The following is a 25186-nucleotide window of genomic DNA, read 5'->3' as shown; positions in this document are numbered from 1 at the left end:
TAATTAAAGGAATTTATGTTTCAACAAGCATATTTATGAAAACTATCTAATCTTCCAATAATAATGCATACCAGAAAACAAAGCATTACATCTATATATTATAATAATTTATATTACATAATTGAAGAATTAAGATCTTCACACACATCACTGCTACATGTTGAATGAGAGTAAACAGTGGAAAATAAAACATTTGAGACAGATTGTGAAGGTTTTGTTTACTACAATGAGAACTAATACATAGATAGAATCTAATGGAGCTTGTTAAAGAGGGGACTAATCATATTTGTTTCCAAGAAAGACTACTCAGTCACCACTGTGAGCGATAGAGAAGAATTAGAACAAAGCAAGAAAGACAGAGAGGTGTGTGGCAAGGAAGCCAGGGAGAATACAAGTTCATTATCCAACCCAGAAATGAATACCACTTGGAGTGTTAGAGAGATAAAGGACTAGATTAGAAATTAGAATTTATACAAATTAGTGCCCAATTAGATGTTGGAGACAAGAGAGTGGTCCTAGACAGTATAACTCTCTGATGTCTGCCCTGGTTAGAGATTAATGACATCATCCACTAAAATTAGGTGAAGGACCAAATTTAATGAAGAATATAATTAATCCTAGGTCTATGGATTGCCAGTGTGACCTTGGGAAGGTGACCTGTACTTTCCGTGACTTGGTTCTCAACCTTTAAAATAGCTTAGAAATGGCTACACGACAAGGTTGTCAAGATTTTTAAGTTAGATGACACATGTAAGGCAGTGGTTCCCAAACTGGTCTGCACATTGGAGTCACTGAAAGCTCACTGCTGCTAGAGACTGTGACTTGATCGGCCTGGGGTATGGTCTGGAGTCTGGAGGTTTTCAAAGGTCTTTAGGTGACTCTAACATGCAGACCAGTTAAGGAGACATGATCCAGGGTATGGTGTGTGGTAGGAAGGAAAGAGATAACAGCCATCAGAGTTAGAGACTGCAGGGGTGCACCGTGAGGCACAGAAGGAGGGCAGAAAATGGGGATAGCCACATTCCAAGGTGGGCCCAGGAGTAGATGTCCGTGAATGAGCCTGAAGAATATAAAGGAGGGAGGAAGAAATATGGAGAAAAGCAGAGTCATAAAAGTTAGAAGAAGGCATTTTCCCGATAGTAACCCATAGTGATAAATATAACAGTTACAGTGGAATGGGGACTGATTTCCAGTGGATTTAGAAACCAGTGGGCTTCTGGTGATACCAGTCAAGAGTATTTTCAATAAAGAGGAGAAAGCAATAACTAGATTGCATTTGATTCAGGAATGAGCAGGAGGTGAAGAATTAAGGATAGAAAACTTTCAAGAAGTCAGAAAAATAAAGGAAAGAACATTGTAGTGTGCATTCAGCCAGGGACACTATGTTCTAAATAGGTGATGTGAATCTTGAGTTGAATTGAGGACTTGAGTTGAAGAGAGATATAGGGTTAATATTCCAGGGAAGGGATGTAATGTGTAGGAGGTAATGAGTCAGATTCAAGAGACAGATTTTCCAGGGCTCTGTCTGGGAGACAGTTGATGAAGGAATGGGATGAGAAATTAGATTTGATTTGAGCATCATATAATTTTAAAGGAAGAATTGCTATAGATTCAGAGATCTTATTTTACCCATTAGAAAAATAATCTACCTTAGGCTCAGGGAGTTATAACACTTACCTGTGATTATTCAGTGGTATGGATATAACTTGTGAATATAGTTTAAAGTAAGGTGACATATAATTTACCACCCACACAGGGACACTTTTGAAAGTATTAAAATGCTAAACTAGGACAACAGTTGTAATTCTGAACTATTCTGGGCAAACCTGGATGTATGCACACCCTGTATATAAGGTGCTTGGAGGTCCAGTGAAGGTAAAATTACTCTTTATATCCATCTTATAGATCAGCTTTTATATTATCATGCTAATGTAGAATATTGTGGTCTCAGTTATATTGTGCTTGAAGTGGGCACTGGGCCTTCTAGGGTCTCCCAGTGCAGGAGAGCATTCTCTGTACATTAGACTCACAGTAAGTTCTCTAATGATTTCTCTATTCATCACCTCTATAATTTATTTAAAAATTTTAAAAGCTTTACCAGCATTCTTATTGTTCACTCGTCAAGCTCATTTTCTGCAAGAGCCAGCTGACTGCTCCTCATAGCAGAAAGCATAACCTACAACCCCATCTGTGGGTGCAGCCAAACAGTATGATGGTTCACATCCCGTGATCATTATTTCCCCCAAAGCTTTAGCGTTCTTGCTGAAAGCAGTGCTTTCTAGAGGCCAAACTTTCAGACATAATAAAAAGTGAAATAACCATGCTTTTGCCCAAAAACTTTAGACAGACACTCAACCTTTCCAAACGCCTCAGAATACCATAAGAGTTTACTGCAACCATTTGATCTTACACTTTTAGTACAAGTTACTTTTGTGTCAAGCACTGCAGTACCAAGTACTCAGTGTGTTATTTTTATTGCAGAGCCCTCATGTATTTCACTAGCACCATAGTTACCATAGGAAATAAATTATATCAGGGACTGTACCAGTTCAGGGAGTTACACGTATAATGATAAATCAGTGACAATGACCTCAAACTTAAGCTACTATAATAAGCAGAATGATATCATGATGGTTAGAGTTCCACATTTTATCGAAGTGCTGACAGATTTTTTTTTTTTGTAAGTGAAAAATTGCCCATCACTGTCAATAACCTCCAGCATGGAGGAGACATTGACAATTAGCAGCTATGGATGGTACAGTGAGTCATGTACTAGACACTGCTCTCATTTGAGACTTTTTTGGTAAATTTGGAATAAAAATCAGAGTGGGTTGATTTCTGTTTGCTTTGCTTTGAATTTTTAGTGCTATAAAAGAAAATATCAAATTATTTTACATGGTTTTTATGATAACTAAGTCATAACCAATATTTACAAAACTTATTCTATGGAGGTCAAAATGCTATATACCCTAAAGAATCTCCATTAAACACACACACTCACAACACTCAGACATGCAGAAATAAATGTGGTTTTCTTCCCATTGTATAGAGGCTATAAGATGAGAGTTTTGCCTGCTCTCATCACTTGTTCCTCATCTGTATGTGACCTGTTTCTCCTAGGGGCCGTGGGGGTGCCATTCCTCCTCCCCCACCACCTGGACGAGGCGTTCTCACCCCTCGAGGGACCACTGTGACCCGTGGTGCTCTTCCAGTGCCCCCTGTAGCGAGAGGCGTCCCTACCCCACGAGCACGGGGTTCACCCACTGTGCCAGGATACAGGGCACCCCCTCCTCCAGCCCACGAGGGGTATGAAGAGTATGTAAGTACTCTTGAGAAATCAGTTATTAGGAGGATTTAAGTTTGTTGGGGAATAAGCTAAACTTCAAAGACATTCATATACCACGAATATAGCAGATAACGTTTGCTGCAGAAAACAAATGTCATTTGCAACAGAATTTAGCAGTGCATTTAAATGAGGGCATTTTGAGAAAAGCTTTCATCGTACAGGTGCCATCATTGTTGTTAGTATCAGTTAAATAGCTTAGATTTTAAGAAACAAACTATCCTGAAGTTTTCTTATCTTTAGAAGACTCAATCAATTTCAAAATGGAAATAATTATGAACATAATGTGAATAGTCATGTATTTAGACGATTATCCTGGGACATGATAAAGATTAACATAACTCAGAAGTATTTGACAAATATAATGTGATTATATTATAAATTTTGTTAATAATTTAAGGCCATGTGGTTGGTTTTTCATTTAAATATCCTACTCTCTCACTATATGAAAGATATGGAATTGGCAGGTAAGAATTCAGAACTCAAAAAATATAGAATGAACAGAAGTGCAGTGTCTCTAAGCACCTCCTCCCTTTCCAGTCCTCTGTATCACATTATCCTCCTTTTGACCTCTTTCATCCAGGTTGTTAGCTTTCCACTGGTCATATATTCTCGTGCCTGTATCCATTTCTCCTACTAGATTGTGAAAATTGTAAAAAGGGGCAGTTTTCTATTCACTTGTACAACCATACTAAGTCCACTCTAAATGTTCAATTGAATTGATGCAAGCCAGATCATTGTCCTATGAAACAGATTCATTTTGCCTTTAACCTCCCCAGGGTGCCCGTCCCCTAATCTAGGTGTTTGTTTCATTCAACCATCCATAGACAACCATCCATAGACATCCATGCTGTCCTCTCAAATGTCCTCTGTGAATGATTACTAATATAAACTCTTCAAGGACAGTTACTGTCACATTCTGTGCATTCAAAACATATAAATGTTTTATGGACTGGTTAATAACCAAGGAAAAGGTAATCTTAAAGTGAAAATGGTTGATAGGTGTCACTAAGAACACATTAATGCTTAAAGCATGTTAGTTTTTAGGAATGTTACTGATTAAATATGAAACACTGACATATCTGTAAGAGTGAAGAAAAAATATTGTTTAATCTTGCTCGTGCGGAAGCGGCGCGGCTGGGTGGGAGTCCGGAAGCGGGAGTCGCGGACCGTGGGGCAGCCGCCATGCCGTCGTCGCCGCTGCGGGTGGCGGTGGTGCGCTCGGAGCATGGAGGCGCACAACATCCTCATGTAGTTGGGGCCTCCACCCTGGTCCAGCGCGCCCCGCGGACGCCAGCCGACCGGCCGTCCCTCCGGCCTTCCCGGCCCGTGCTGGGCGGTTCCGGCTCCCGGCCCGTCCTGGGTGGCGGCGGCCGCAGTTCCCTGCCCCGGTTCTCCCCGACCCGTGCTCGGTGGCCCAGGTTCCCAGGCGGGCGGTGCGCTGCGGCCCCCGAAGGACGGCCAAGAGGCCTCGCCGCGTCCGGGCCCGTTGGCTCCAGGGCCGAGCCCAGCGAGGAATCGACAAAACTCGGTCCGCCGCGCGGTCCCCCACGTGTGCTTAGCGTCGCGAAAAATTCACATTCTGAGCCGAAATGCTTCCGGGTCGCCAAAACCTCAAAGCTGCTAGTAAACCTGAAAGGCTGATGCTGTTCGCGTCTACTTCGTACGCACGTCTGTGTATCTGAAAATCATGGCCTCTGTAAAATGATCAGCAGTGAGGCGGTAAGTTCCAAGACCAAGGTTAGGGTCCACGAGAGGATAGGCCGGTTGTGTCCAGGGCGTGTCGCCTTTTTATCAAATATGGAAAACTTGCGCGACAGAATCTCAGGATAGCACAAGTCGTAAAAACACGGAAATGGCCTGTTTTAACTTCATGCATTTGTGTATTTGCTCCTATCTACATTTTTCAAGTCTCATGCAAAAAAAATCCTTTCTCCTCCCTTGGAAAATCTCCAGTCGATAATTTCTGAACCACACGTGAGTTTGGTTTCATGCTTCTAGTTTATATTTCAGTGCTAACTCCCGTTTTGTGACCCTGGTGTTGTATATGTTTAATACAAGTTTATTCCCGTTTGATAAAAAAAAAAAAAAAAAGTTTAAAAATCCATTTCTGTGGGAAAAGGGGGAACATGTTTATCTCACATATCTTGTACAACATCAGGTATCAGTATTTAAAATCTTAGTCTGAAAATTGCAACATCTGCAGCAGAAAACATATTCTACCCTCTGAACAAGGCCACAGATCTGAAAACACAGACCCTGGTCCTGGTTCTACCATCTCTTCGTGAGACGTACGTGTAGGAAATAAGTGCTTGTTAAATGAATGAATGAATAATCCACAACAGGGATGGTGGGATTGTTTTTCGTTTTTCTTTTTGTTTTTTATCTCTGAGGAACTAGGTCTACCATCTTTATGTGCTTTGCCAATATGGTGTATTTGTCTTCCAAACAGAAGCCTAAACAGTCAAATCTTTATTTCAAAAATTAAAAGAGAAATAGCAGTCAACATTGTTACTGATCAAAGAATTTACAGGGTTTATAGGGCACAGTGAAAGAGAACAAGATTGGGAAAACATTGCAGTTTTTCATGTAGCTCCAAAAACATTGTAATCTTTCACATGCATTCCAATTTATAATGAATAGATCAAGGACTGCAAGGCAAAAAACAGTAAGCTACAAAGGAATAAAGAGTTTATGGAAGTATGGGTATATTCTGAAAAAGGGTATATTCTGAATGGGAAAATTTAAGAGGAGCGTGGTTCTTATAGTAAGTAAAAGAAAATGTAAAGCCATGTAAATCTGATTTTTAAAACTTAGATTTAAAGTATCCAATCCCTTTAATTCATTCACTCAGTCCTTTACTGAGCCTCTATCTTATTTCAGGCACTGCTCTGATGGTCCTAGAGATGTAGCTGTGAACAAAACATATCAAATATTTACTTTCATAATGCTTACATTTTAGTGGGAGAAGACAGGAACAAACATATATAAAGAAATGAATAAAGTAACATCAGGTAGAGATAAGGGCTCCAGAGGGAGGTGGCAGGAGGGCACCACTATCAAAAGAGCTGTTAGGGAAGGTCTCTCTGACCTAGAGGCTCCAGCAAGTGTCTAACTAAACGTAGAATCTAGGCCAAGGGGCTGCCTCTATACAAAGGCATCCCTGGTTAAGGAAACAGCAAGCAGAAAAGCACTGAGGAGGGACATGCTTGAAGTGTTTGGGGATCAGCAAGGAAGACATCAGGGCTGGAGAGAGTGTGTGTGGGGGACCAGATGAGGTCAAGGGATGGACAGGCCAATTCATGTTGCTATTGGAGAGTTTGGGGCAGGAAAGTGACATGAGCAGATTTATTTTTTAAAAGGTTTCTTCTGCATACATTGCAGAGAACAGAATATGTGGTGAGGTGGGCACAAGAATTGAAATAAGGAGACTGGCGGCATCCCCATCGACAAAACGAGCCTTAAAGGGGTAAGAAGAGGTCTATTCTGAGTGAACAGTGGAAATGATCTAGTAGGATTTGATGATGGGATAGATGGAGGAGGTAGGAAAAAAAAGAGTAAAAGATAATTTTGTGAAGTTTTTGTGAAGCGAAGGTTAAACTGAACCTTGGACTGAACAACCAGGTAAAACTGAGGTGCTATTTGTTGAAATAAGGAGTACGGAGTGACGCAGATGGGGGGGTGGAAAGTTTGGCCTTCAGGAAAGTCTGTTGTGTTGCTGGCTGGACACCACCTGACTTTCGAAACAGAAAGCAGCACCCCACAGTTTGAAATGTGTCACTAGCTGTGTAATTTATAACACTCTGTTGCTTGGATTTCCTCTTCTATATAATGGCGATAATCATTTCAGCCTCACAAGACTTCAATGAATGTTAGAAATAAGCATCCATAAGCACTTAAAACATAAGCATGCATAAGTACCCCGAACATTATAGACAGTCAATAAGAAATAACTATTACACAAAATTTCATCATGTATTATACTCTTAAATTTCTCCCTGGCATAAGCTATGGACCCATTGAAGTCACAGACATTTAGCTACTTTTTGTGAATTAATTGGGCATCATTATTTGCAAATAGGAGAAGCTATGTCATCTTCTTTTAGCAGTAAATAAATAAGTAAACAAACCTGGGGGTGGGAGCTCTGTCAATGAAAATCAATAAACAATCTATAACAGGAATAGAAAAGAGTTTTATTTGAGCCAAACTGAGGACTATAACCCAGAAGCCAGCTTCCCAGATTACTCTGAGAAACTGCTCCAGAGAAACAGGGTTTTCAGCACAGTTTTATGCATTGTCAGAGCAAAGAACATCAAACAAGTCAGGGATACTTTCCTTCAAGGTTTCAGAAAAACAGATCAGCATGTACACAGCAAGTCAATATGGCCCTGGCACCTGGGAAGGGAGTCTTATCATCAAAGGAGGATCAGCACTGGCGTCCCAGGAAGGGAGGCATCTAGTCTTTATTTTTAACATGGACATTCTTTACTTCTGGTCAGTGCACCCTTTTCTTTAATAATTAAAGCAGATATACAATGTATGTTTGATAGGCCACAAACAGGCTGTTCTAGTTAGAATATAATTCAAGTTAACTCATGTATAAGCCAGAATGACTTCCCCACATCTCAACATGTAAAAATTTCCTTTATTAGGCATCATGAAGTCCAGTAATAGGAATGCCATCAGGCCTTAAGAAATAGCTAAACCGAGGCACTAGCATCCCTCCCCACATTTCCTCTCTGGGTTTTTGCATATGGTTTCATTCCACTTTAACATACAGACTGGATATTTGGCTTCGCTGATCAACATGACTCAGCATATGGTGCTGCCAAGTTTACACATCCAAGTCCAGTTCTCCTCTCCTACAGATACTGACTGGCTGGCCATCTCTCAGCCCTAATCTGGATCCCCAGGTGGGAGAATTGTGTTCATTCGGGCTTGCCAGGTGTCTATGACTGTAGAGCAGGAGTCTCTAGAAATCAGATCTGGGATCTACAGACTCATCAGCTACCAGTCATGTGGGTGGTGTAGGTGTGACATTCACACAACATAAGCATGGTTCCTGGGTACCCAGCCCCAAGGACCATATGGAGAGGCATTAGCTTCTAGAGAAGGAGAAAAATATTATGAACTTGACAGAGATCCTAAATATACCTACAATAACATACTGTTGGTAACAGGAAAAAGTAGATACTGTCTTTTAAAAACTTACACCTTATTTTATTAAAACCTGTCATATTTTAATTTTTTTCTATAAACAATCCAATAAGTACATACAAAGTTGGACATGTGGCTGGTAAGTTCTGACAGCAGTCTTTGAAGTCTCCATCCAAACCCAGATGAACACTAGGGCCACTGCTCTCTGCTCTAATTTTAAACAATTCATTCCTCTGTAAGGGGTAAGAAAAACAAAAGTTTAAGTGTCTCAGTAGCAAAATAACAGCACCATGCTGAGTTGATTGTGAAAATATCAAGGGGTTCTTAACTTTCAGATAAAATTACTTAGACAAGATTCCCTTTATTATAAATGACACTACGGGGCAATTTACTCTTCAGACTTTTCTTCCTTCCCCGCTGAGGCCCTGACCACGTGGACTGTCTACAGGTGATCAGATCTTCTCGTGGCTGCTTGCCCGACCTAAAGCAGCTCACCATCAATGAGACTGCTGTTTAAAACCATCTTTAGCGTTAGTTGAATCTTTTAAAAAATGTGTAGTTTAGTTTGTTACATGTCCTAATCCAGACGTTAAGTATTTTAAAGCTTCTCTTCACTGACTTTCTGCTAAGAAGAGTACATTTACTTTTTTCAGCTCCATCATCATGATTGAAGTAGAGTTGGGGAAGATATTTTAAAAAAGCTCTCACACAACAAAATGTAAAGCTCTATCAGTGGATAATATGTAAAGTAAACTTAAAGTTTTGAATACCTACTAGGTTCCCGTCACTAATCTCATGATACCACTACCAACCAGTTATAGTAGATTGAGGCTTGTACCCAGTTTTATATTCTACATAGTACTTGTCTCACAAAGAACTCAAACACATGTATACAGGTCATTTGTACTTCATACCTTAAATCCAGATAATCAGTCAGTGTTTGAATCCCCTCAGCAATATTTAGGACATCTCCCAGCCCCTACACGAGTGTCTATAACTATAGAGAACTCAATACATCTAGAAACTAGGTGCCGGAAAAATAAAAACTGTGATTAAAGAGACGCTGCCTCTACTTTCAAAAGCATGGTGTCTAGTGGGAAGGTCAAAGAGTCTAACAATTAACATATAATATGTAATTGCTGTGTGGGGCGCTTATCTTACTCTATTATAATTAATTGTCACTCTTATCTTCTCCCACTTACAAGATTTAGACACTATCGGATGTGTCTAAATCTTGTAAGTGGGAGAAGAAACTGTTTCTTACATTTATCTTATGTTTGCAGTTCTAAGTAATGTGCTTGGTAATAGCAAATAAACCTATGATATTGTTGGAAAGATGTTATACACATGCACAGTTCCATACATATACACATTCTACATAAACAATAACTGAATGAGGGTACAACATAGCATATATTGTGTCAAATAGAGACTATACCTTCTCCAGCAAAGATAATTATTTTCACAACTATGGGTATTTAGAAAAACCTCTAAGACAGTAAGCAAAACAAGAGCAGGCCAAGATGAATAAGTATTACTTTGAGAAGTAGAGAGAAGAGGAAGGATGCTCCATGCAAAAAGGAATGATAAAGGGGAAGGCAAGAAGAGGGACTTTTCAAAACAAACCCAAAGAATACAGGAAAATAATTTGGGGAAAGAGAGTTCATTTAAAATAGCAGGGGAAATAATTGAGGTTACAGATGAGCTCGAAGGCTGAGGTTATAATGCCACTGATTGTATAATAAAGGGCCACCTGAAGGTTTTTAAGCAGAGGATAAACTAAGGTTTGGGGGAATTTTATAATTCTCAGTTGGTTAGGGTGGATTTAGGGATTCAACGACAATGGTGAAACTTAGTGAGAGGTGGCCTTGGCAATGAGTACAGGAAAGCGACTGGAAGAATCAAGGCAAAGGTAACACTGAAGATGGAAACACTAAGGTCTGCTGTCAAGTGGATGAGGGAGGAGTAGGGACAGGCAGCCCAGGCTCAGGCAGAGGTGTGTTGTGTGGGGGTGGGTGCGCGGGGGACAGGAAGAGGGAGGGCTGTGCTGGAAGCACTGACCTTCCAGGCGCGGGGAAGTGCTCACACAGTCATGTTCCTTTGTTGCAAAAGTAAGGTGTTTTACGTGCTATCAGTTGCGATCACTTGCCTACCTGTCACACTTCCCCACGGGTGGGGTCGTGTTGGAGTGGATAAGGCTGTTTGTGAGAGCGTGCCAAGTGGAGTTTGTGTTGGAGATTCTCTAAGTTTGGGTTTAGTCGACTAGTTTTACTTGTATGAGTTAGGTACTGCTAACATTGCGTTGTAGAAGTAACTCCGGGGATACTCTTCCCGGCTCATCCGATGTATTCATGGATGGAGATCTGAGTCTGCTGTTTAGTTGTGCCCTCGGCACTGGTGCTGTGACGTGTGCTTAGTGTTGGAGGAACCAGAACTGAATGGTTTGGGGCTGGAAATGTTCTGTCAAAAACTCTTCTATGTCATTTAGCTCAACTGTGAAAGAAATTTGATAGGGGCTTCCCCAAATGTGACAATTCTAACAGTCTATAACTAACCAGCAATGAGATGTGAAACTGAAAGAAATGTTTCAAAACTATCAGTGTTAACAATGTTTTTCTATCAACCATGCTAGAGGGAAAAAACTGAATTTCTTCACCTCTCTATAGAAGACATTATAAAATCATTGTCATATTAGAGGTGATAAAAAACTGTGCTTCAAAAAGTAGGGAAAAGTCCTTTAGGGGTGTATCAGGCAGTTAATAAAAATACTATATTATTCTCTGGAATTTGTGATATTTGTAGTATTTTCAGCTTTTAAAATTTTGCAATTGGTCATGATTGCTTTTCTCTTTCAAAATTAATATTCACTCTCATGCTTAACTTATATTAATAATTTTGTAACCTTTTTCTTAAAGATAGAATGCAAAATTATATAATCTTCAAACCCATAAACTCTGGATCCCGTAGAGGAAAACAATGGGAACATTTATAGGAAAGTGTATATATAGGGCTGGAAGGGTCCAGTGGGGTATTGCTTAAAGAAAGAACTGTGTAACCTTAGTTTCTAGTACCGCAAGTCTGCTCTGCTGTCCTTAGTTACAACCATGCTGGTACTGTTGATAAGTATGCTGTTTCTTTGTGGAAATTCTGTCCTTTTAACAAAAGTTTTGTGGGAGAATTGAATGTGCAAGTAAAGGCACACAACTTCTGGAAGTGCCCACCAGAACATCACACTGTATGAAAACATACTGACAACATCATAAATACTCTCTTGCATCTTATGTGTTGGTATAGCATGAAAACAAACAAACCAACCAAAAACAAAACCCTCAGACACACAAAATAGTTTCTAGTTTCGAAAGACATAGGTCTAATTTATTTTTAAATTACCTCGTGGTTTTTCCAACAGTTCATACCCAGACAGGGACTCGTATGGGGGCAAACAAAGCAAAGAGAGATGTCAGCTCAGTTCTACAGGAGAGGTGCTGGTCATGTATAATCAGTCATATTAACCTAATTTATAAAATTCATTTTGACAAATTTTTGAGAAGCTTTTCTTCCCATCGGTCTTACTAAGCCTGTTGGCACTGTAGCACATCCTACCATATATTTCAGACTCTGAGGCATCCTTCCAGTAACAATGAGAGAACTAGAAAATTCACTGTAATTCAATAGTCCTTAAAAGTTCCATAAATGAATTCAGGCTGCCAACCTTCAGTTTCATGTGTATGGAACATTTTTTTGACAGGAGACGGAAATAAGTATTAAATGATAATTGAAATCAATTCTTGTGCCATTTTTGTGGAAGGAAAGATTATGAGCCTGATCTATAATGCATTTCGAGGGGCGCCACATGTGGTGGTTTTCTGTGTAAAAGCTAAGAGCCTTCACCCAGCGAAGGGAGATTTTTATTAGAGTTTCTAGATTGATATTTGTATTCCATTAAATGTTCTTGTTTAAGTTTCATGTCCAAGTCTCTTCTTAGCAGAGACTAATTTACCAGAATGCGTTGTAGGATTTTGTTTTGTGAAATGTAACTAATATTTACAATAACCAAAACATGTAAGGGTAATGAAATACTTTTTGAAACTATAGAATGGGCATAATACTACTGTGGTTCAAATGTTCATAGAAAGTTAGTGGTATTTAAACACTATTAAAATATTAAATTATGTGCCCAAATAATATAAGATGCTGTCTTTTAAAATTGTGTGTATTTTTCTTCTAAAGTTGAAGCTTGATTAAGCCATCCTTCTTCTAGCATCGTGTTTTACTTGACTAGGCCATTTTAGAACAGATGCAGTTTCTTCTGTTGGCCACACACTTACGATTGTATCCAAACCTGTACCTTATAATTACCATGATGACTAAGGTCTTTTTTAACACTTACAAGGATGAACATAGGTTTTCTCTCTGAAGCTTTTGTAAGGTGAATTTTAGCTGATGAAAAATATTATATCACAATGTATTCTGAAGTTTCCTCCAGGCTCTGCAGCTGTGATCTTTTTGTAGTGTCTGCTATAGACAAGGGGGAAGAGAGCAAAAACTGCCACCTCAGCCTTAAGGAGATCTACCATTCTCTTGCTTTTTACATTATTAGTATATATTACGTTTTTTAATCTATGGTTTATATACAACATGGCCTAAGGATTAATAATGAAAGTGAGTTGAGCATTACTTTATTTCTATAAGTATGTTCTTAAAAGGCTGTTCTGGGTACAAGTTAATAGTTTCTATATCATTTTTTTCTTCTGAGTTGATTATGAGTTTGCCTATTATATGCCCACTGAAAAATTAAGACCCAGTATAGGGTGACAAATACCTAAGCATACCTAAGAATCCCAAAATTATTTTTTCTTTTGCTGGTTGAAACGCATTGTTTTATGTGTTTTGCCAATACCTCTCTCATAATTTTCTGTCAAAGAAAACTTAACTAAATACGACTTGCATGGGTAGTTTGATTATCAATGGCTTTTCCAAATAATGGTTTTTTGGATGTAACATTTTTCCAATGTAACCATTCCTATTATATTCCAAATAGGAATGGTTACATTGCATTAAGTCCTTGTCCATATTTTGGCTATCTTCCATTATGGATTCTCCATTCAGTGGAAAATAGTGGCTGCTAAATCTTTCCATCAGTTACAGATTTTTGTGATTATTTTTTGTCATATGAGCTAAAGGCTTTTACTGGGGAAGCTACAAATGTTCTTTGCAATAACTTATAATAATCTCATTATTTGAATTAAGGTAATTTCTCTTCATTATTGAAGATGGGAAACTATTTCCCTTTAAATGAAACCATATTGTATGATAGTTTTCATATGTAACTTAGGCAGCAAATATCATTCCAAACTAAATCTACCAAAGCCCCTTCCTCCATTAAAAGAATCTCCATTAAAATTTCTTCCCAAACTACCAAGTTTCATCTAGCTGTATTCCCCTTTTTCTATTCTAAGTGCCTTACAAGGCTATAATAACATCACATTTTCAATTTTCATCTCCAAAACTATCTTAAACCTTGACTGTCACTATGGACCTACTTGTTTGAGAGGCTCCAACTATTTGTGGACTTTTCCATTCAGACATTACCTCTCTTCCTACACCCACACATCTAAACCATTCATCAGTGTCTCCCCAGTTAGGGTTCCTCCTGATTTGTCTCCTTCTATTTAGTTGAACATCAAAAAATATACACTCATCTTTTGTTTTTTGGTTTTGTTTTAAATGCTAAATTCAGGTTTGTTTTCCTAAAATACTAAATTCATCATGTCACTTCTTTGTTAGAAAACATCAATCTCTCCCTGTTGCCTGAAGAATAAAATTCCAACTTCCTAATTGTATTAGAAGATGAAGTACTTTAATTTTATGAGCTTACTTGCTATTAACTGTGTTTCATTTTCAAATGAGATTTTGACCATGAATAAAATAAATGAACAAGCAAGAGAGAAAAATTCTAAATTTATGTAACCAATCCAGTTATCAGCATCTTTATAATTCTTAGTCTATTAAAATGTATTGTGCTATTTGATTCAATTTAACTTATCATTTATTGAATGCCCATTTTATATTATATGAATTTCCACAGGAAGAGGGAATGAGAGATAAAAAAAATATAGTTACCTTTAATAGGTGGCTGTTGTATTTTAGGACTTTTAGATACATAATCTCACAACAATAATAAAGGGTAAGAGGTATAATCCTTGCTTTTCCATTAGGGAATTGTGGGATCAGAGGATTAGAGAAATCCATCAGTCACCTGTCTGACAGCAGAGCCAGACAGCTCTGTCTTCAAAATTAACATATTTTTTTGGATATGAATATGTAAAAGGCAAAGCTTCTGGCTTTAAAAGGGCAACAGATAACACACCTGGACAAAAAAACCCCCAAAACTCACAGGTTCAGGGCAGAGTATAATTTGTGAGAGTGGACTCAAGACTTCATTGTGAGAAATATGCTAATATTTTCCTGACTTACTTCACAAACTGGGTTTAAAGTAGTTATGACACCTGCTGGAAATCCCATTAACTAAACATACCTGTAATTTTTTATTTGCTTTTCTTCCACTCAGAAAGTTTGAAGAACTGATTAGTTCTAATGCTATCTATTTGATATAGTGCAAATTAAAAAATTTAGGGGGGAACATGACCAATAATCTTCAACTTTATAGTAGTAGGATAGAAAAGACTAGGGCAGTTAGGCACATCCTCAAGTTCTTTGGAACTATAGCATATTAAAAGTAGCAGAAAAGCCCAATGATGGCAATAAATAATGATGATACTCATAGTAGAGACAACTAATATAATTAAGTACTTATTATGAGCCAGACACTACGCAAAATTTTTCATCTTCAACATTGAATTTTTACAACAATCTTATTAGGTTGGTATTATTCCCATTTTACAGTTGAGGAAACCGAGGTTTAAAGAGGGTGAGTAGTATTCCCAAAGTTACATGGCCAGTAAGCAACAGTGCAAGGGTTCATAGAAGTCCAAGGGTAGTGCTCATACTCTCCAAGCTATAACATAGTACTTAATACACAGCAGGTGCTTGCCTAAGTACTCTACATGCATAGACTCAGGTTACCCTCTTTGCACCTCTATGAGTTAGGTACTATTACTTTCTTAGAAATAAAAGCTTACATGCAGGGAGAGATTGAGTAGCTGGACCAACATCATCCAGGTAATCAGAAACAGAGCTGGGATTTCAAACCTTCTGGCTCCAATCCACCTCACCTTGCTCTGATGTCTCTGGGTAAGCTAGCAAAAAAAAAAAAAATCACTTGAAAAATTAGTTACAAATGATACCAATGGAAAAGAAATGAGTGAAATACTTCAAAAAAACCACCTAGTAAGTCCACCTGGACTATAGTGAACAAATAAAATAAAGGACTTGTGGGGGATGGGGCGAGGAGGGAAGGCTTGATCGTGAGTTGGAGCAAAATAATAAAATGAGTTGTGAGAAAAATGCCTGGAAGAAAATGTAGTATTTAAGTTGATTGTTAGTGGGGACTGGTTGACCATTTCTGAGACATCCGAGAATTAATGTGGCTGTGCACATCGGCAGGGACTGAGGCAGGCAGACACCAGAGGCAGGAAGCACCATGAAAAGCTTTATGTCATGATCTCAACAGGAGTGGAATAGAAAAGAGGGGACAATGAAAGACATAGTAAATTAATTAGGAACTCTGGAACTAATTCCAGAATTTCAGTCTTGCAAACCATTTTAGGTAATCCAAAAATAAAATGTTATTCAATATTATTTCTCTTTTCCTTTTTTCACCTTGAAAATAGTTTATTATAGAAAATGTCTCTTCAAAATTTATAAATATGGCAATTAGTTTCTCTTCCAGCCTTATTGAGATATTATTGCCATAAAACGTATGCAAGTATAAGGTGTACAATGTGATGATTAGATACAGTATATATTGCAAAATAATTACCACAATAAGGTTAGTTAACACTTCTATACTCTCACGTAATTACAATATTTCTATGTGTATGGTGATAACATTTAAGATCTACTTTCTTAACAGCTTTCAAGTATATAACACAGTATTGTTAATTACAGTGACGATAAATCTTATTTATCTTCTAGGTGGGAGTTTATTCCCTTTGACCAACATCTTCCCATTTCCTCACCCTCAATATTATTTTTTGTCACCCTTTTTTACTGTAAATCTTGCCTTCCAATTTATCTACATTGTGATAAAAGCTTCAGTTAGGACACATTTTAGACAGTTGTTTATGAAAACCACAATCTTTAAATGATATTTAGAAAAGAGATTTAGAAAAGAAAAATGATGTTCATTTTTTTTTACTATAAGTAAAATAATATAATGTAGTCCTATAATGACTACAGATTTCATTTCAGCCAAATGCTTGAACCACTTTCTAAAGTGATGTTTTAAACATAACATTACTATAACACCACGGTTTTTACACTAATTCTTTTTAGAGCACCCATCTGTCAAAGGCAATTTTAGCCCTTGCTCTGGTTGCATAACAGTGGGGAAAGAGTTTTCTGTTTTGTTTAGTTCTGTTTAGTAGTTTAATCTTTATTATGTGTCAGAGGTCACTTCTCTGCAGCCCCTCTGGGGGTGGTGTGGGCTGGCGAGCAGTGACCTCTGAGGGGAGGAACAGGGCTCAGTCTGAGGGAGGAAGTGATGTGGGTGAGGAAGGGGAGGGAAGGAAAGCCAAGACTTTCTGATGACTAATAAAGACCCCCTTCCTCTTCCACATCACCTCCATTAAATTTTGTTTCTATTCTACTCTGAGGAGAACATTTCAATGTTTAGGGATTGTGGAACTGTCTTTATCCCAGTGTATTTTCTAGGCATTTGCATTCCTTCTGACTCCCTACCTTTCTTTCTGTTCCTTCAGGTCTTTCAGCCAGAACCACTGGGACATCTAGACAGTACACAACAGAGCTGGTCCAACTCAGGGGTCAGCAAGCTCTAATTATAAAGGGCCAGAAAGTAACCATTTTTGGGTTGCGAGAAACACAGTATCTGTCACAACTACTCAATTTTGCTGTTGTAGCACAAAAGCAGCCATGCACAGCACATAAATGAATCAGAGTGACTTCTGTGTTCCAATAAAACTTACAAAAATAGGTGGCGGGGCTGATTTGGCCCATGGGCTTAATGTATAGCATCCAATGCATTTTGTATTTATCCCATGACAAATGTCAGAACCAAATTTACAAGAAACATATTTCTGCAATGGTGGCAAAAAGAAGATCCTGGAGTTTTAGTTTATGTGAATTACCTGAGGCCACTCCTGTTCTCATAGGAGCTGCACGCCAAAGAGGAGGTGTAAGATATTACATCAAACCATATAGAATTTACTCCATCAGTTCTCAGAGATGGTGGTTTGCATAAAATTAATTTCATTTCAAGCCCCTCCTGCCCTTTTAAAGATGCAAGTGTGATGTAGCACACTGCCAAAAAGCTCACAACAACAGCAAAATACCACTAAAGAAAAAAATCTCATTTTCAGCAGAGTTTCTGAAGGTGGGGACATGGAGACACTGTGCAGGTGAGTGTCTTGTTAAATGATAAATGAGCTTCGATCCAAATATTTTTTAGAAGAATGTAGGTACAGTAATACCAATATTCTATAAAGCTACCTACTCCTGATGATAAATTCTCCTGTGTCACCTCACTGGTGGTGCTATGTCTCTGCCATTTGTAATAATCCAGTATTGTAAGCTGCAGTCAGATAAATATTCACACAAGTGCACTACTTGTTTTATCCTGAAAGAACCTGTTCGCCATCGTACCTCAGGCAGACTCAAATTTAATGCATCCTTTAAAAAATGTATTTGGCAATAAAAATGTTGTGGAAATTGATCTTGTTATAAAATTTAGAACCTTAGATTTGACATTAAGGCCACTTAGAGACTTCAGCAATCAGTAAGGCAGAGAGGGGACAACTGAATTTCAAGGTAATAGTTCTGAGGCCATAAAGTGAGAAATTGGAACAGCTTACAAACCTAATCTTTCAAGTTGGTCATTTGTTTGTCACCTGCTCCTGCTCTAGGGTACTCCACATGTACAAACAAAAAAATAAATAATGTCTTCCTTTCTGGCATTTTTTTAAATCTGAGCGGAATAGACCTGAGTCTTTTAAGATTATTCCATCTTAACAGAGGATCAGCAGGAAAACACAGAATCATGCAGCAAACAATTTTTAAAAGAATATAATAACCTAATAAACAAGCACAATAAGATGATTATAGTTAAATTTAAATTTGGAGAGTTATAACAAAATAGGCTAGTTTGACTTCAGAAATAAAGTAATATAGAATCTATTATGGGCGTGGAGATTAAAAAAATTATCAAGTTGACAAGAGAGGGTGAAAAATTCATATTTGTACTTGATGCCTGTTAGAAGCTTGATTTTATGGCACATGTAATATTCATGACACAATTCAATGGAAGGAGAGATGTAATACTTTGTGGAAAAGTGGAAAGTTCCTTGTTCAAGGCTCCCTGTGGTCTGTGAAGGACAGGCAGCTATAGAGATGTAATTGCAACCAATTTCTCAAAGTTAAGCCTGAATCAGTCCTGACAGTGTAGATTGCAAATTTCTGAAGAGCATCACCTTCAAGCAAGAGTGGGGTCTGAGTGAAACAGATTGGAAGGACTTTACTTATTGACACCTGTTACAGGCTTATATGATAAGGTATTTTTGTTTACCCTGGATCTGGGATTTCATTGTAAGATTGACTTCCTGCTTCATTTTCCCCTGCATCTTGATTCTATAAACCCTAGCTTCAGCCCGATCTATTTACTATCCCAGAACACAATATGCATTTTCACACCTCCTGTATTTACTCTGTATGTAATTCTTTCTACCTTTCAAACACACACACACACACACACACACACACACACACACACACACACACACACATACACACACACAAACATCTACACATGACACGGTCTACTCAAACTTTCAGGTTCTCAACTCAGAATTCACACCAGCATTCCTTTAACCAGCACCTTAAAAAGTGATGCTTGTTTCAATCTGCCTTTAATATAATTAATTACATACTTGCACATCTCTTCTGCTACATTGTAAGCCCCATTGAGGACAGTGTAGGGCTTATTCTCATTTATTTCCTACACTACTTGCAAATACTAAGTGGTCAATAAAAAAAATCAATTAAACGAATGACTTTTATCAATCTAGCCAGTCAGTTGAAAAGAGATGTGAAACCCCAGAGAGGGGATAAAATAATGTAAAAATACCAAGAGACTTTTAAACTGTGGCATCAGGAGTTCTAACTGGACTCTAGGACTGACTTGGGGATAGGTGTGGTGGAAAAGGCTGGGCCATATACATCTAGGCTGCCCTCTACCAAGTTTCTTCGATTGTTCAGAGGGTGTTTGACTCTCATCCCTGAGATCTTCAGATGCATGTAGATGAAGTGCCCATCCTGTCACTGGTGTTGAGCTATATATTCTTCTAAGACACCACTTTCTCTAGCAGGGTCAATGTTGTGGTGCAGGTATAAATAATAAAGAGGCAACCGAACAAATATTCAGACCAGTTACTGATTAGGTAAAGTATTTCTTAGTAGTAATTACTGGTTTGGGTGGAGAAGGAGGAAAATAAAAAGTATAGACATTTAGGTAGAAGGGGGCTAAATCACATCAATTAATTCCTGATGTAAATTAGAGACTACTTTTTTGTTTGTTTTGCCAGCTATTCTGTTTAATCAGTATGAATTCTTATATGGGATATTGACAAATGTTGTAAATGAAGCACTTTGTGGAAAAGGGTTCAATTATTAGATTTCTTAGAAAATATTACTTATCAGCATTTAGTTTTGGTGAAGACATTTATTTTTAAAGTTATGTTTCCTGTGTACATGTAATGAATGTTAGTTACTATTTCTTTTTTTTTTTTTATAAATTTATTTATTTATTTATTTATTTATTTATTTATTTATTTTTGGCTGTGTTGGGTCTTCGTTTCTGTGCGAGGGCTTTCTGTAGTTGCGGTGAGCGGGGGCCACTCTTCATCACGGTGCGTGGGCCTCTCACTGTCGCGGCCTCTCTTGTTGCAGAGCACAGGCTCCAGACGCGCAGGCTCAGTAGTTGTGGCTCATGGGCCCAGTTGCTCCGCAGCATGTGGGATCTTCCCAGACCAGGGCTCGAACCCATGTTCCCTGCATTGGCAGGCAGATTCTCAACCACTGCGCCACCAGGGAAGCCCCACTATTTCTTATCTGAAAAAATATCACACAAATGAATCAATTCCTCTGGTATTTAATATCAAGACAGCATTATAAAATCAAAGGCAGTTTTCAAAAATTAAAAATGCAATAATCCCATTATCCTAAACTGCTTTTATTTTTCTTTATTTCTGTGAAAATTTTTATGCATATAAGAGTTTATATCATTAATGTGTAGTTTAAAGAATAACATTATTCATAAAATAAATACACATAAAACACAGAGACTACAACAATGAAACATTACAAGCTCCACATGCATCTCTATCCAGTCATACCCCCTTCACATGTACTAGGCTGAACTGAATGATAATCATCACCTTGCTTTTCCTTTGTCACTTATTCACTTATGTATTAAAAAATGTATTGTTTAGTTTTGTTTCTTTTTAAACTTTATACACAGACTATGCATATTCTTAATTTTAAGGTATATTTATATTGATACAGGTTCATTTTCACTGATGAATATACCAGAATTTTAAAAATTCATTTTACCATGTATAAACATTTGGATAGTTTCTCATTTTTTGCTTTTATGAACATTCTTATGCTTGTTTCCTGGAGCTGTGGCATAGGGAACGTTCAACTTTTTGAGATAAATTACCCAGTATATTATTAGAGTCCTTATTACTCCATATTCTTGCCAGCTAATCAAAACTGAAATCAAATTTTATTATGGTTTTAATTTGCATTTTTATGACTACTAATGAGATTTGTTATATTTTTGTATATTTATTGACTTGCTATTTTCTCTTTTGGGTAATGTTTGCATGATTTTTGCCTCTCTTGGGTTGTCTTTTGCATTTATTTGTAAGAATTCTCTCTATATATATGTTAGTAACCTTTTGTCATTTATATTTATTCTTTAAATCATACCCTAGTTTGTGGTTTATCTTTTCATTTTCTTTTATGATGTTTGGTGAATATAGGTTATTCTTTGAATGTCGTAGAATTTATTAGTTTTCCTTTTACAGAATATAATTTTTGTGTTTTATATAAGAAATCTTCTCCTACTCTGAGATAGTAAATATCTTCCCATAAGGTTTCTTTTAAAAATGATATCGTTTTTCTTTCAAATCAATTGCCCAGCAACAGATTTTATGTATGGTATGTGAAGAAGTTTTTTTCCCCTTCATGATCACCAATTAAATCAGTGCAATATATTGAGCAGTCTGTTCTTTGCCTACATGTGTGCAATACTGACACTATCATGTGTCAGGCTTGTGTATATGTATGGGCAGATCCGTTTCCAAGTTCTCTGCTTCCTATTTTTCTTTCTTCAAGCCTATACAACACCAATTTATTTTCGTAACTTTTTCATTGAGTCCTAACATGTAGTCATCCAAGTCCTCTTGTTCCCTCTTCAGGACCATCTTAGGTTCCTTTGAACCTGTTTTCCTTCATATAAATAGGATTGATATATTATTTGGGAAAGAATTAACATCTTTATGAGATTGAGTTTCCTATCTTGGTACATGGCATATCTCTCCATTTATTTAACTTTGCCCTAATTTCCTTCAAAAAGTTTTATGTTTTTCTATATTAGTCTTTACTATCTTTTAGGCTTATATAATACATGTTAAATTTTTAAAATTTAAATTATTCTCAATGATTTTTTATTGTATAGCAATTTAATTAAATCTTGTATATTAACATAATTTCTAGCAATATTACAAAACTTTTTCCTATTTCTAATAATTTGTCTGAAGAGTCTTTGGGCATAGAAATTTGGAGCTGTGTGCATTACATTTAACTTAACAAAATATACAGTCTCTCAATGTTTTAAAACTCTTCCTGAATAACACAAGGAATGCAGAATTAACTAATTCCAATGTCCCTCTCAAATCCTATGTTACTTTCCAGTAATTTCTCAGTTTACTTCTGAATTTTTCATGTTTTCTTGATCTCAAACCTTCTTTGGATAAATTTCCTTCTGTCTAAAATATATTCTTTAGAAGCTAATTTTGTCAGCCTATTAGTAGTAATTCTCTCAGTTTTTATCTGTCTAAAATGTTTTCATTTTACCCTTGTTCACTGAAAGATACTTTCACTTGACATAGAATTCTGTGTCACCAAATATTTTCTCTCATTATGTTGAAGATATTCAGCTTGCTTCCATAGTTGTTATTCAGAAGTCAGCCTTGACTGGTAAGGAATCTGTTTCTCTCTGGTTGCTTTTAAGATGTTCTCTTCATTTTTGATGTACTACTGTTTTTACCCTGCAGTGTCTAAATGTGGATTTATTTTTATGTATTCTACTTTAGATTTTTTAGACTTACTAAATTTGTGGGCTAGATTTTTTCAACAATTCTAGAAGCTCTTGTAATTTCAAAAATGTCCTTTTCTTATTCCATTTGTTATGTCATTTTCAAACACTGATTATAATATATGGAATTTTCTCATTCTTTTTTACTGTGGCTCTTAAATATTGTCCCTTATTCCTCTCATTTGCATGAATCTGTGTAAGTTCACAGATATTTCTTTGAGTTTATTTCATTTAATGTTATTTGATTTATTTTAATAGTTATATCTTTAACTTATAAACATTCTATATTTCAATCCAGTCAGATTCTATTACCTTCTACTTCTCAGTTACCCTCTTCTATCTATGTAAACGTATTGAACACACATACACCCTTTCTGCAATTCTGATACCTGAAGTCTTTCAGAAGGTCATCTGCACTTTGATGTCTGTGTTGATTCATACAATGGCTTGTTCTCTCATGCGTTTGATGAAGTGTGAGCTCAGAACCCTTGGAACTACACTGAGGCCAAAGATGCTTCCCAGGCTTCTGGGAGCACTCACAAACAGGACGAGTTAACCAAATTTTTGGATTGAAGGGCTTTGGGCCAATTGATATTATGAATATAGTCCTAAATCCCATATGAATGGGAATTTTTTTTTTCACTTTCACTCAGAGATAACATCATTTCAGGAAGGCATTTGCATTGGTTTTCTCTGTTAGATGATTTCTTTTTCCCTTACTTACCAACTAATGTGTCATCCTAAAAGGAGTCCTAAATTTTTTTCAGTTTTTTTACCTGATTTTTACCTTTCTAGTCCTAAAAGGTACTATATCTCCTACCCCAGGCATGCATGCAGGCTTTTAAAAATCAAGCATTAGGCAGCATGTGTAAGTAGATTGTCCAAGGAAAAAGTTTGGCCATAGTGGTTTGTTTGTTTGTTTTTAATATGAATGAAAGAGTCTTTACATTCTTTTGTGCTTTACAATTTTCAAAAGTTTCACACACATGATTTCATATAATCCCATAATAAAACCTTTTTTCCCCCTACCCCGAAATTGCCCTGATCCCCTTCCCTCCCCCACTGGTAACCATCAGGTTTGTTCTGTATACCTGTGAGTTTGCATCTTTTATTTTTTGCTCACTAGTTTGCTATATTTTTTTAGATTCCACATATAAGTGATGTCATACACTATTTGCCTTTCTCTGTCTGACTTATTTCACTCAACATAATGCCCTCCAAGTCCATCCATGTGGCTGCAAATGGCAAAATTTCATTATTTTTTATGGCTGAGAAGTATTCCATTGCATATATGTACCACATCTTCTTTATTCATTCACCTGTTGATGGGCACTTTGGTTGCCTCCATACCTTTGGCCACAGAGCTTTTTAACTTTTCTGAAATCACATTTTCTAACCATTTGATGCTCCTTTATTTTTATATCCACTCACCTATATAATTTTAGGATATATTAAAATATATTTTGTCCCTCATGTTTAGGCCTAATATATTAAAAAGCTTTTACTGAATTTCTGATCCATAGTATCCAGTATCCAGAAGGAAATAACTTTCATTTTTCCTTTTTTTAAAGTCTTTATCCACATCTATACATAATTTTAAATGTATACATTACAATATATATGATGAGTTGAGTATTGATCAAATAGATTCTGTCACTTGCATAGGTTCTTAGAGAATCTGGTCAATATACAGCTCTTATGTAGAAACTAGCCATTATATATAATATTACAAAGTTAGTAATTTTTACAAAACTGATAAAAATAGAAAATGAAATAATAAGACTCAATATTGAATCATATATTCCCTTATGAGTAAATTTAGCCTTTACAGATTATAAAGAAAAAAAACTGTTGTACTACATCATATCTTTTTTTTGTTTTTTTAATGGAAAGGAAGATTCTTGGAAGTGAAATATTAAGTTTCTCAAATACAAATGTCTATTAAGGTAATGTAAAATACCAAGTAGGAATAAATGCTTCTAAAGTGCTCATTCGGTTGTTTCAGAGATAGAAAAATCAACAAAATAAGTCTGGTTATTTGGCAATATGGCTAATTTAAACCCATGCCATGATGACAATCTTGAGTGCATTTAATTCTGCACAGTCAGTACATGTTACTTGACCTATGAGTACTGGTCAACTCTGGAATTTTTCAGATTTATACAACTAT

At 36.9% G+C, this 25186-nt stretch overlaps 1 protein-coding gene across 1 annotated transcript in view; it reads left to right on the top strand.

The window, feature by feature from the left end:
* KHDRBS2 (KH RNA binding domain containing, signal transduction associated 2) overlaps positions 1-25186 on the top strand; it is a 713320-nt gene that overhangs the window by 418209 nt on the left and 269925 nt on the right. Inside the window, exon 6 of the mRNA XM_007186974.2 lies at positions 3121-3319. Within this exon, the coding sequence (XP_007187036.1) occupies positions 3121-3319 (199 nt within the window). The remainder of the gene's footprint in view (positions 1-3120; positions 3320-25186) is intronic.

Source organism: Balaenoptera acutorostrata, chromosome 10 (assembly GCF_949987535.1).
Source record: "Balaenoptera acutorostrata chromosome 10, mBalAcu1.1, whole genome shotgun sequence".
Lineage (NCBI taxonomy): Eukaryota > Metazoa > Chordata > Mammalia > Artiodactyla > Balaenopteridae > Balaenoptera > Balaenoptera acutorostrata.
The sequence above is the reverse complement of the archived record's forward strand: the minus strand, read 5'-3'. Positions and strand labels throughout refer to the sequence as shown.